Genomic DNA, 12,245 nt, shown 5'->3' with positions numbered 1-12,245 from the left:
CCACAGGATTGACATCCCGTGGTAACTAGGATTTACACAAGCTTCAGTCTGGATCCAGAACACCTGAGAAATGATGATGCCAACCCCTCAGAGGACCTCAGATGATGCCAACCCTGAAACATCATACAGAACTACTAAATTTTGCTATAAGTTTGATTGCAACATATAATAATTGCTTACATTCATGTGTGGATGTGTGTTCAATCAATACTTACAGGATCCAGACCCGGTAAGAACATAATGGAGCTGTTTGTTATTTGATTTCTGTCTGGAAAAAACATGCACCCTTTGGTAGGTAGTGAAGTTTGTGGATCAATGCGGCACTGTTGCAGAGATCCTCCAGCAGTAACTTCATAAAACTGACCTTCAATGTTTTTGCTACACCTAAAGATAAGCAGGAAACCAATGGCTGAGATCATTTCCAAGGAGATCATATGCTTTTTAATCATATGCTTTCTTTTTGTTATCACCTTGTAGCTTCAATATGGCCATTAGAGTGGTAAAATGGCTTTTCTCCATTGCATTCGTCATACACGCCCCATCTCACATGAGCCCACTCATGCACAAAGACTCTTCCTGCAAACAAACAAGCAAACTGCTTATAAAACAAACATAATACTGAATTAATAGACCTTTCCGACTTCTCTTATTTCATGATAAATGTTTAAATGTTGAAGGAATATAAACAATGTTCACCTCTTGATCCATAAAGCTCAATTAAAGTGTCATTCAGGAGGTATTCTGGGGTGAAATGAATGTACTCTCCCTCAGCTCCACATTCTCCATATTGATTAGTGTATGGTTCAACACCGTATGCTGGATTAGCATTATCAATTCTTATTTTGGCCTGCATTTCACATAGAATTGGTCTGAGAAGCATCCTATGCAAGTGAAGTCATTAATTTTTGAACAATATTTGGCAGGCAAGATAAAATGGCATTATTCTCTGTACCTTTCCAAAGGACTCTGTTCTTGCTTTGGTAAAGTTTGTACCGTTCCACTGAGGTGGGACTAGTATTGTAGCTTCTCTGAAATAGACCTTTTCATCCAATGCATCATAAAGGTAAAACGACCCCTCAGTGACCATCTCCTGTCAGAAGAAGTGAAAAGATAAAATGAGAAAATGTTTTAAAAATGTAAAAACCTCTAAAACCATTGAAGTACATGAAGTTTGTTAAATAGACAAAACAGTACATATTCACCTTGATTTTATCAATAAGTCTGATATCCTGTGGTACTTTTGAACTGATTGCAATGACAACGTCAACATAACCATTTCCATCTAGTTTGATCCCAGTGGAGGTGGACGACAGCAACATCCATAATAAGACAAACACCGTACGTGAGTCCATAGCTCTGGAGTACAGATGAACAGCAACCCCCGAACCCTGTTTTGAACAATGTCAAGTCAAATGGAAGGAATCTTTACTGGCATGAACTGATGGTATCAATCAAATTTCTGTCAGGAAAAAATTTAATCACGGTGTCAAAATGTTTATGGCACTACTAATTTTATTCCTGTTTTGCATTGCATTCCTTTATTCGTATCTATGTTGTCCTCTCTGTTTGTATACTGTATATTCAACAACGAAGATAACTTATTAAAGGAATAGTTCATCCAAAAATGAAAATTTGCTAAAAATGTACTCATCCTCAGGCCAGCCAAGATGTAGATGAGTTTGTTCCTTTATTGGAATAGATTTGGAGAAAGAAGCTAAGTGATGGTTGCAAGTTAATATGCCTTAATGATGCATTTGTTTCTTACAAAAACACAGCTTTTCACTTCACAAGACATCAGTTTATAGACTGGAGTAATTTCTATTACTTTTGGATTATTGTGATGTTTTTATCAGCTGTTTGGACTCTGTTTGGATTCTGACGGCACCCACTGCAGAGGATCCACTGGCGAGCAAGTGTTGTAAAATGTTTCCAAATCTATCTGATAAGAAAACAAAATAATCTACATTTTGGGTGAACTATTTCTTTAACAGCAATAGGGCTTCCTGTAGCTCACTCAGTAGATCATGGCTCTAGCAACATCAAGGTCATAGGTTTGATTCTCAGGGAAAGCAAAATGTGTTCCTTGAATGCAATACAAATCCCTTTGAATAAAAGTGTCTGCATAAATGTAAATGCTGGTTTTCATCAGTACTGGGGCACAGATCCCTACATTAAAAAGTTTCCTCATATTTTGATATATATTTTTTAATACTGTTATAAATATGTGGATATAAACTGTACTTCTGCACCAGTCAAGTCAAGTCACCTTTATTTATATAGCGCTTTATACAATACAGACTGTGTCAAAGCAGCTTTACAGTGTTAAACAGCAAAATAGTGTGTCAATAATGCAAGAGGACAACAGTGAACACTCATTTTTTTTAGTTCAGTTCAGTTCATCAATGATTCAGTGATGTCATCATCCAGCTCAGTTCAATTCAAATAGTGTCTGTGCAATCATGTCGACAAAATTTCCAGAAATCAAGTGTCCTAAACTAAACAAGTCAAAAGGCGACAGTGGCAAGGAACTAAAACTCCATTGGTGAACCAAAACTCCACAGGCTCAGGGCTAACCAGGCTAATGCTCCGGTTACTAACATAACGTAAGTTATGAATATAACAATGAATCTATGAAACTGAAGGATGACCATCACTAACGGTCTAAATAGAATCATAACCTTCTTTCTGCCTTCTCTCGAGACCTTATGTAAACAAAGTCATGCCCATGGCACTGGAGGCGGAGCTTCCCATACTATAAAAGCGTGATGACCTTCCGGATTGTCCTCTTACCTTGAACACCTTAGTATTCTGAGCGACTAGGACAGTGACGGTCATCCTTCGGTCTCACAGATCCATAGTTATATTCATAACTTACGATTTGTTTCGACCTAAATAGGATGACTCATGTCAAAAGGGTCGCGAGGAACTACTGAATCCGTACCATTCGACCCTCGCTGGGCAATGGACATTAAAACAGCAGTGCTGACTGGTGTTGCACTAGTCACATCAACTCTGTAAAATTTTGTGAATGCACAGTGGTGGCCAAAATTATTAGGACACTAGTATTTTCACCAGCTAAACATGGTTTAAAGTCAGTTATTTCCATGTTTTGCTGTCGTGTGTCAGTAGGAAATATCAGTTTACATTTCCAAACATTCATTTTGCCATTAATTGTAATAATTCAGTGAGATTTTTGTTTACAGAAGGAGTCTGACAACAGCCAGTGCTCCACACAGAGGTCTGATCTCATCATCATCCAGTCTGTCTGGAATGACATGAAGAGACAGAACAAACTGAGGCAGACTAAATCCAGAAGAACTGTGGCAACGTCTCCAAGATGATTCAAGAAACCTACCTGCAAAGCTACAGTACTGTTAAAAGGTCATAAATTGATTTTCTTTATCAATTAACTTCTATTAACTTAATTAAATCAACATTTGGTGTGACCATCCTTTGCGTTTAAAGCAGCTTTTGCCGTAGGTGGACTTGCGCATAGTTTAATAGTAATATAATTATTTTAAAAGTCTTTAATGCTGGTGAAATAATCTGTGGCGCTGACGCTCTCCAGATGTGGAGAAACTCCGCCTTTGTTCATAGCCACTCCTCAAGCCCGGGCTGGCCCGCTTTCGGCGGGCCAAAAAAACCCTGGCCGCTGGCCCCAATGAAGCCCTGATGAGGCGCGATCAAGCCCCAGAAGTGACAGTGGAAACGCAGTGGGACTGGCCCTGGCACGCCTGCTTTTGGCCCGACAGTGGAAACGCGGCTATAGATTGGGCAGTGGCAGTTGTCTTCAGAGGAGAAGAGGACCACCTCTGCCAGGAGATGCTGGATCATCCTGTAAAGGGAACGTGACCTGAGGCAGCCTTGGCGATTGATATAGGCTACCACAGTTGTGTTGTCAAAACGGACTAGGACATGGTGCACCTTTAAGGCTGGCAGGAAGGTGTTCAGGGCCAGACAAACAGCCATCATTTCGAGGCAGTTGATGTGTAGGCATTGCTCGTGGATCAACCAGGAGCCGAACGCCGGATTGCCCTCGTACAGAGTGCCCCAGTCCGAGCTTGAGGTGTCCATCGTGACATCCTTCCTCCTGGAGGTCGTTCCCAACTGTATGCCTGGTAAGTACAGATGAGGAGTTGTCCAAGGAGCCACAGCTTTGACACAGCAATGGGTTACCCTGACATAATATCGGTCCAGGCACCAGGTGTGGGATGGTACACAAGTTTTTAGCCAATACCGGAGGGGCCGCATGTGTTGCAGGCCCAGGGGAATAACTGAGGAGGCGGCTGCCATGAGGCTGAGCATCCTCTGAAATACCCTGAGGGACACGCAGTCCCCAACATGAATGATGCCGCCACTCGTTGTATGTTCAGGGAGCGTTCTGGCTTAAATCCAAGCTTGCACAGTCTATAACTGTTCCCAGAAATGTCCCTCACTGTCTGGGAGTCAGATAACTCTTGGCTGAATTGATTTTCAACCCAAGACACTCCAGATGGTTGAGCAACAACGACTTGTGAGCGATAAGTTCCCGTTCTGATTCAGCTAGCACTAGCCAGTCATTGAGGTAGTTTAAAATGCGTATTCCCGTCTGTCTCAGAGGGGAAAGAGCCGCATCCATGCACTTCGTAAAAGTGCGGGGGACCACGGACAGTCCGAATGGAAGGACCATGTACTAATAGGCCACTCCCTCGAATGCGAATCTCAAGAACAGTCTGTGACGGGGGCTATTTGGATATGAATGTATGTGTCTTTCAGATCAAAAGACAAAAACCAGTCCCCGGGGCATATTTGAATGAGGATCTGTTTCAACGTTAACAGTCTGAACGTCCGTCGCAAGAGGGCACGATTCAGATGTCTGAGATCGAGAATTGGTCTGAGCCCGCCATCTTTCTTGGGAACAAGGAAGTATTGGCTGTAAAAACTCACTGTTCGTTAAGGGGACCGTTTTCATGGCACCCTTTGCAAGCAATGTTTGCACTTCGGATCGGAGAATGTGTGCATTCATTGTCCTATACCAAAGTTTGTGCAATGCCTTTGAAACATGGCAGCCTGCGAGCGAACTGAAGCAAGTAACCTCATTCTATAATTTTTAGAATCCAGACTGACATGCCGGGAATGGCTTTCCAAGCCAGCAGCCGGGCGGCAAGAGGCTCTATTTTTATAAATGGCAGCTCGCCGCTCTGAGACGGGGAACTGACATTCGTGATTGCAGGGAGTGGAGAAATGCTCTTTAGGGTATGTGGGTCCGCTATCACAGCAGTAGTTTGTTGCACACGCTGAGCTTGCAGTATGTGCCCTGTTAAAATACCTCCACCACTGAGTGACTCAGAAGTGTTCAAAGAGGTGGGGAAAGATCGCAAGCTTTTTTTGAGGGGGTTCTGACTTCGGCAAGAACTTGCCTCTCTCCTCTTCCTCTCTGCGCACAGATCAGGATGGCTTCTGGGGCTCTGGGTCCAGCACTACTTGAGAGCGGGGACCTTGGCCCTTCGGGAAGGGGGACTTCCTGGCCGTCCGGTTGCGCTGTTGAAGCCCTGGCTCCGGCTTAGGCGGGGGCTGAGGCTGCGCCGGCTTTGCAGTCTGCTGTGCGGATGCTGTCTTTGGGTGACTTGAAACAGTTGCCAAGCTGGGGCGCTTAGGCAGAAAATGACGTAGCATTTGTGATATCTTTCGTGCCTCGGTTAAGCACTCTGTGAATCCGTCCATGGCAGGGCCGAACAGTCCCTTGGGTGAGACCGGGGAGTTGAGGAAGGCCATTTTCTCGGCGTGCCTGATTTCCGTTAATTTCAGCCATAGGTGGGGCTCCAGCTTCACCAAGTTGGCCATGGACTTGGCAACAGCCTGCGTCGTTGCTTTAGTAGTGCGCAGGGCCAGATCTGTTGCCGTGCAAAGGTCTCTGAAGGCGCTAGGATCCCGGCCAGACTAGTCCATGTCACGGAGCAGTTTGGCCTGAAATACCTGTAGCACAGACAGCATATGCAGGGCTGAGCCGGCCTGGGCAGCCCCTGCATAAACCTGTTGGCCAGGGCTGACGCCATTCTGCAGGGCTTCGATGGGTGTGCTGCAGTCTTGAGCCCGCGGGTCGACGTTGGACACAGATAAGTAGCTACTGCCTCTTCGAGAGGGGGGAGCTTGCTGTACCCTTTTTCCTCAGCGCCGTCAATGGTGGTAAGAGCAGCTGCAGTAGAAGGGTTTACACGTGCTGAGTATAGAGCCCGCCATGTTTTAGTGAGCTCGTCATGGGCCGCAGGCATGAATGTCTTCCTTGCCGCTGTCAGGAAGAAGGTTGATAGTGTCCCTTTAAGAACCACTCGTCGAGGAAGCCGGGGGCAGGCTCTTCCGGGCCCGCCCACAGCTCTCGTGAGAACTCGGATCGGCTCTGAGTCCACGCTGGGCCGTGCAGACTAGGACGGAGAGGGGGCTTCAGGCTCCTCGCTAGAACACACCCACTCTTCGCCGTCAGATGCCGTCAAGGACATAGAGTCGTCGATGGCCACCTTCTCTTCAGAAGCGCAGAAGGACACCAAGCCGCTCGCAGCTGACAAGGGGCGTTGATCCTTACATGTGAAACACACTGGCGGGATGAGGCACTGCAGGGAGAGTAAAGCGTGTGGGTGCTGGGGGCAGGCTCTTCCGGGCCCGCCCACAGCTCTCGTGAGAACTCGGATCAGCTCTGAGTCCACGCTGGGCCGTGCAGACTAGGACGGAGAGGGGGCTTCAGGCTCCTCGCTAGAACACACCCACTCTTCGCCGTCAGATGCCGTCAAGGACATAGAGTCGTCGATGGCCACCTTCTCTTCAGAAGCGCAGAAGGACACCAAGCCGCTCGCAGCTGACAAGGGGCGTTGATCCTTACATGTGAAACACACTGGCGGGATGAGGCACTGCAGGGAGAGTAAAGCGTGTGGGTGCTGAGCAAATGTGACATCACTTGAGCCCGATGGATGAGACCCGCTGCTCCGCTGTTTCTTTCTCTTAGGCGAGAAAGGAAATGGGAGAACAGAGCAGAGAGGACCGACTTCGTGAAAGAAGGCGTTCTACGAGCGAAGACAGGTGGGCTTTATGTTCTTGCAGTGAGAACATGTCTCAGTGAGCGCAGCCTCTGTGTGGGTGGTGCCCAGACCGGTGAGGCACTCACTGTGTCCGTCTGCTTCATGTAAGGGGTCCTTACACAAGGTGCACTCGCGAAGCGACATTTACACTACATTTACCCAAAGCGACTTACAAATGAGAAAAATGGAAGCAATCAAAATCAACAAATGAACAATGATATAAAAGTGCTGTAACAAGTCTCAGTTAGCTTAACGCAGTACACGTAGCAAGGTTTTTTTTTAAATTATATAATAAATAAAAAGAAAAATAGATAGAATAGAAAAATAATAGAGCAAGCTAGTGTTTGAAACAACGCCACTGGAAAATTTGCTCAGGAACATTGCTCTGGCTCTTTTAGTAGCCAGGTGACCACAGGGGAAAGATCTTCCACTGCCAGTGGCTCCTTCTATGTGGAGAGCGTCAAGTAGGCAGAGCTTCTTTCTTAGGGCTTCTTTCTCTTTGGCTTCGTCGCAGAGTCAGCAAAGAGATGGTCTCATTGCTGAAGGAGAAGATTCTGATGTGATGGTGCTCTGAGCCAGCTTGTATATCCAGGCGGGCTAGAGCACCATTGGTTTGTGCAGCTACACAAACGTGAACAAATCAGGCTTCAGTATCAGAGTAAAAAAGCAGTTTTCCCCATAAGCGTCAAGCAACGCAATGAGAGTTACCTTTCGATAGGGAACTACAGAGTTATTAACAAGCTGCACATTAAATATAGAGTTTTGCTACACTAACCATATTTTAACCATGGTATTTGTAGTAAAACTGTGGTTATACAGGTGGTAATCAATATGGGGGGGTTGATAAAAAATCCCATGGCACACCACTATAAGCACTGAAATATTGGTGGTGTTTAATTATTGTTTAAATAATTAAACACTGCGTCGTCAAAGTTCTTATTGTGGCTTTACCAGACACTTGCACTTATCATTTTATGCAAATCAAGTTCAAATGGAATTAACAAGGTTTTTGACCAGCAAATGAAGACCGGACAGCAACCAGTTTCGCATGGATTTCACGCCGGCCAGATGTGGGATGGATCTGGGCCAACACTATGTTGCTGTCTGGTCTGTCGTTAGAATAGCTGTATATGAGGCAGCAAGTGCATCGCCTTCATCAACTTACAGGTTATAATGTTTGTTGTAGCTATATGGGCACTTCGTTTTTCTTGTTGTTTAATGCACTTGGCTAAAATCTCAGGATATAAAGGATGAAGTGCTATGCACAGGATATTTGAAACATACAAACGTTTATTGGCTACAACTAGATGACAAATGCTAAGACACTTTTTAAATACACAAAAAACATTTGACTTTACAGACAGTGTTTCTTCAGTAAAGAAAATGCTGTACTTATTCAAACATCAGTTATTTATTTACCCTTGCATTGCGAATAAGTAGAGATCTGTCTCCATGCTGTGTGCGGCACTTGGAGTTGCGAGGTTTCACTGACAGTTTGAAGATTAGTGACAAGCTCTTTTGAATGCTTTTCATTGGTTAAATATTTGTAAAAACCCCAAACAGACATAAGGAAGACCAATAGCACTGATTTAAAATAATAATAATAATGAAATATAATAAAGATATAAGGTTTGGATAATTTTCCACAGCACACTAGTTAGGAAACACTGGGTTAGGGTATAGCGACTGCCATACGGAAATACCGCCCTCACTAGTTCTGATTTTCAACACAGAAAACACACAATATGATTGCTGAAATATTGACAGGGAATCATTCTCAGATCGGTATACTGAAATCTTTTTCAGATAGATTTTATCAGTAATATTTTATGGGGGCACAGCAGTAGGCTATTTCACACATTAAAACGGGTCTAGCCACGACCATTCATTAACCCTAATGCTTGTTTAAATTAGCAGTTTTTGGTAATTTGCTATTATTTGTCAAAGGAAAATTAATGTTATTCAAATTTTGCCACTTTATTTTGATTACTTCTAATGTTGAACACAATTAAAATGTGCACACATTATTCACAATTACTACGTGAATCAACCGTTTTTTACAGTCTATGGAATCAACACAGGTACTCCGATACACTATGTGGCAGTAAAGAGGTCACAATGTAATGTTATTAAACCACAAGCGGGAGCAGAAACCGCCTGGCAGCAAATGTTACTGTTTTCGCAACATCTCTTCTGATGAGGTGTGCTCTGGTGAGGGCCGGACAATAATGAAACAGCTGGGTCCAGAAGTAAAAACTAATTAATTTTCTCTATAGGGAAATTGATTATTATTTATTTATTTTATTCTTTTTTTAATTATAACTTATAAACCTAGACCTGTTGTGAGCTCAGTGGTTGTTAATCATTGCTTTTGTTGAAGCCATCTGTTCACATTATTTCAACTTATTTTTAAAATAATAATGTTTTAACAGTGGAATTTTTAATTACCCATAATGCTGTGCAGAAAATTCCACGAATCGGAGAGTCACTGCTGTGAAATCGCGCCTGAAGAGGTTGCAGTGAACAGCCTCTCCCACGAATCACCACAAATTACATAATCAAGTCAGTCACCCTACACTTTTGACTTTTTAAATACTTAAATATTTGTATTTATATGCATATTTTGCAATACACTTAACATATATTGTTATAGATATAATCAACAACTTTAAATGAATAGTTTTTATATTTCACTATTGTTTTCAAATCAATTATGTCATTCTTCATGGGTTTGTAATCCTTTTCTCTCACTAAGCTTTTATACTGTAGTACAGTCTTTTACCTTTGTCCTTTCCTCTGATTTTCAAATACCTTTTTACTTCAAATAAATGTTTATAATGTTTTGATTCACCTGGTTGCTTGTTGGCTTGGTTTATGGTTTACAATGCTTTAAATGAAGACTTTTTTTAAAAATCTCTATGGGGAAAATGAATGGAAAATATACTTCTGGAACCAACACTGCTGAAAAAGTCAGCGGTACCAATGCACTCTATAGTGATCAAACTAACCAATCAATTCAGTCAATATCCAGCGGATTAAAAATCTAGTCTTTTTTTTTTTTTTGCCATTTCACGCGAAAGAAAAGATGTTTGGATTTTGCTCTTTCACATGGCCAGTATCGATAATTTGATCTAATAAAGGGCCATTTACACAAAATGTGTTTTTATGTTTAAAAACGCGAGACATGGGGCAGTAAAATGAAGATTAACTTGAGAACACAAAAAGTGTGCGTTCAAAAGACGTGATAAAGTCAAACATGACCATTTTAGCAAATGTTTATATAGAGAAACTATGGAAAAGCAGTCCAATGCAAAAAATGTGTTTGGAGTTTGCAAAATCTGAAATATTGTACATCATAAAAATAATTTTACATCATAATGTTTACTTGTTTTGAATTTTTTTAAATACTTTCCAGGTTTAAATTTGATTTTGAATCCCAGATTGTCACTGTTGTAATTACAATATTTAAAAAAAAAAATGCATTGAAATTTTGTAATAAGAGTTGGATTATCTGAATTATTTCTTTAATCTACCTTTCTGAAGTGGGTTGCATGTTTAGGGGCCTCAAACAGGGAGGAGACCATGAACCTCAACGAGAAGAAGCCCAACAAGTGGTGGACTGAACCGGACACGTTTGCCATGCTGGCCCTCGACATGGGGCAGTAAAATGAAGATTAACTTGAGAACACAAAAAGTGTGCGTTCAAAAGACGTGATAAAGTCAAACATGACCATTTTAGCAAATGTTTATATAGAGAAACTATGGAAAAGCAGTCCAATGCAAAAAATGTGTTTGGAGTTTGCAAAATCTGAAATATTGTACATCATAAAAATAATTTTACATCATAATGTTTACTTGTTTTGAATTTTTTTAAATACTTTCCAGGTTTAAATTTGATTTTGAATCCCAGATTGTCACTGTTGTAATTACAATATTAAAAAAAAAAAATGCATTGAAATTTTGTAATAAGAGTTGGATTATCTGAATTATTTCTTTAATCTACCTTCTTTCTGAAGTGGGTTGCATGTTTAGGGGCCTCAAACAGGGAGGAGACCATGAACCTCAACGAGAAGAAGCCCAACAAGTGGTGGACTGAACCGGACACGTTTGCCATGCTGGCCCTCATAGAGCAGATGGGTCTGGTACACGAGCTGGATAAGAAGCGTCAGCGCAACGAATCCCTCTTCCGACACCTCAGGCTGAGTCTGGCAAAGCGGGGCATCCACTTCACTGTCACCCAAATCCGAAACCGTTGGAAGAGCCTCAAACACAAGTACCGTAAGATCAAACTGGCCAGCTACAGAAGTCCAGCCGCTCGCCTCTCTGCCATCGAGTCATTCCGTTACTTCCATATGCTGGATCACATGTTGGTGCGCAGACCGAAGGTGGTAGGCAGGGAGGACGACCTCACAGATGGTCACGCCCTGCTTGAACGGTCACTCGCAGACATGGACGACCATGCAGACAGTACTGCTTCTCATTGCCTTTTTGCATGACTTGAAGTTATTTGGGTTCATCCAAAAATTCAAATTTCGCCATTTACTCACCCTCATTTCAAACCTGTTTGACTGACTTTCTTCTGTGGAACAGAAAATGAAAGATTAGAATGGGAAGCTGAATGTGAAGACAGATGTTTTTAGGCTCAATTAAAACATCACAAAAGTGGTCCATATTGTGCACTTTATCCCAAATCTTCTGAATATTATAAGGAATATTATTTTAGGGCACACAGAGAAAAAGTCCAAAGGGGTTTTGAACTGATTGGTTGAATAAATTATGCCAGAATTTTGGGTGAAATAGCCTTTTTTTTTGTCCTAGAGATATGCATGTCTTATAGCATCATTGGACCTCAACTGGTTTTGCTTCAGGATATTTTACATTAGACATGGTGATGACCCAGTCATACTGGATATACTGTAGGGGTAAAACAGTATAGGGTCATTCCGTGCCAACTCAACCAGAGATCCCCGGCTCAAAGTTTTGATTTTGCAAATTTTTTTTTTTTAATGAAGAAAGATAAACATGTATAGTGATGAAAACCAAAATATTAAATGTTATTTACTGAGTAATCCACTATTTTGTAGAGGGGGGTCAAAATGGCAATTTTCACCTAAGATTCAGAGCCAAATTACGGGTGGGGGGGTATGTCTGTTAGTAAAATCTGTTGACTTTGCAATCTTTGTTGCATTATGTGCC

General features: G+C 42.2%; 2 protein-coding genes across 3 annotated transcripts in view; one reads left to right on the top strand and one right to left on the bottom strand.

Annotated features, from left to right (window-relative positions):
• Positions 1-1,352, bottom strand: part of LOC107758746 (epithelial chloride channel protein-like) — a 7,083-nt gene extending 5,731 nt beyond the window's left edge. Inside the window, exons 1-5 of the mRNA XM_016576553.1 lie at positions 1,203-1,352; positions 953-1,090; positions 697-847; positions 471-576; positions 216-384 (exon numbers count right to left, since the gene is read on the bottom strand). Coding sequence (XP_016432039.1) covers positions 216-384; positions 471-576; positions 697-847; positions 953-1,090; positions 1,203-1,352 — 714 coding nt within the window. The remainder of the gene's footprint in view (positions 1-215; positions 385-470; positions 577-696; positions 848-952; positions 1,091-1,202) is intronic.
• Positions 1,353-11,043: 9,691 nt separating this feature from the next.
• The window catches only part of LOC107758471 (uncharacterized), a 5,505-nt gene continuing 4,303 nt past the window's right edge, over positions 11,044-12,245 (top strand). For both annotated transcript variants that reach the window (XM_016576212.1, XM_016576205.1), the window contains exon 1: positions 11,044-11,516. In XM_016576212.1, coding sequence (XP_016431698.1) covers positions 11,105-11,516 — 412 coding nt within the window. In that variant the 5' untranslated portion in view covers positions 11,044-11,104. The remainder of the gene's footprint in view (positions 11,517-12,245) is intronic.

Source organism: Sinocyclocheilus rhinocerous, unplaced genomic scaffold, assembly GCF_001515625.1.
Source record: "Sinocyclocheilus rhinocerous isolate Xijiao unplaced genomic scaffold, SAMN03320098_v1.1 scaffold1393, whole genome shotgun sequence".
Taxonomy (NCBI): domain Eukaryota; kingdom Metazoa; phylum Chordata; class Actinopteri; order Cypriniformes; family Cyprinidae; genus Sinocyclocheilus; species Sinocyclocheilus rhinocerous.
This window is presented reverse-complemented; position numbering and strand designations above follow the sequence as displayed.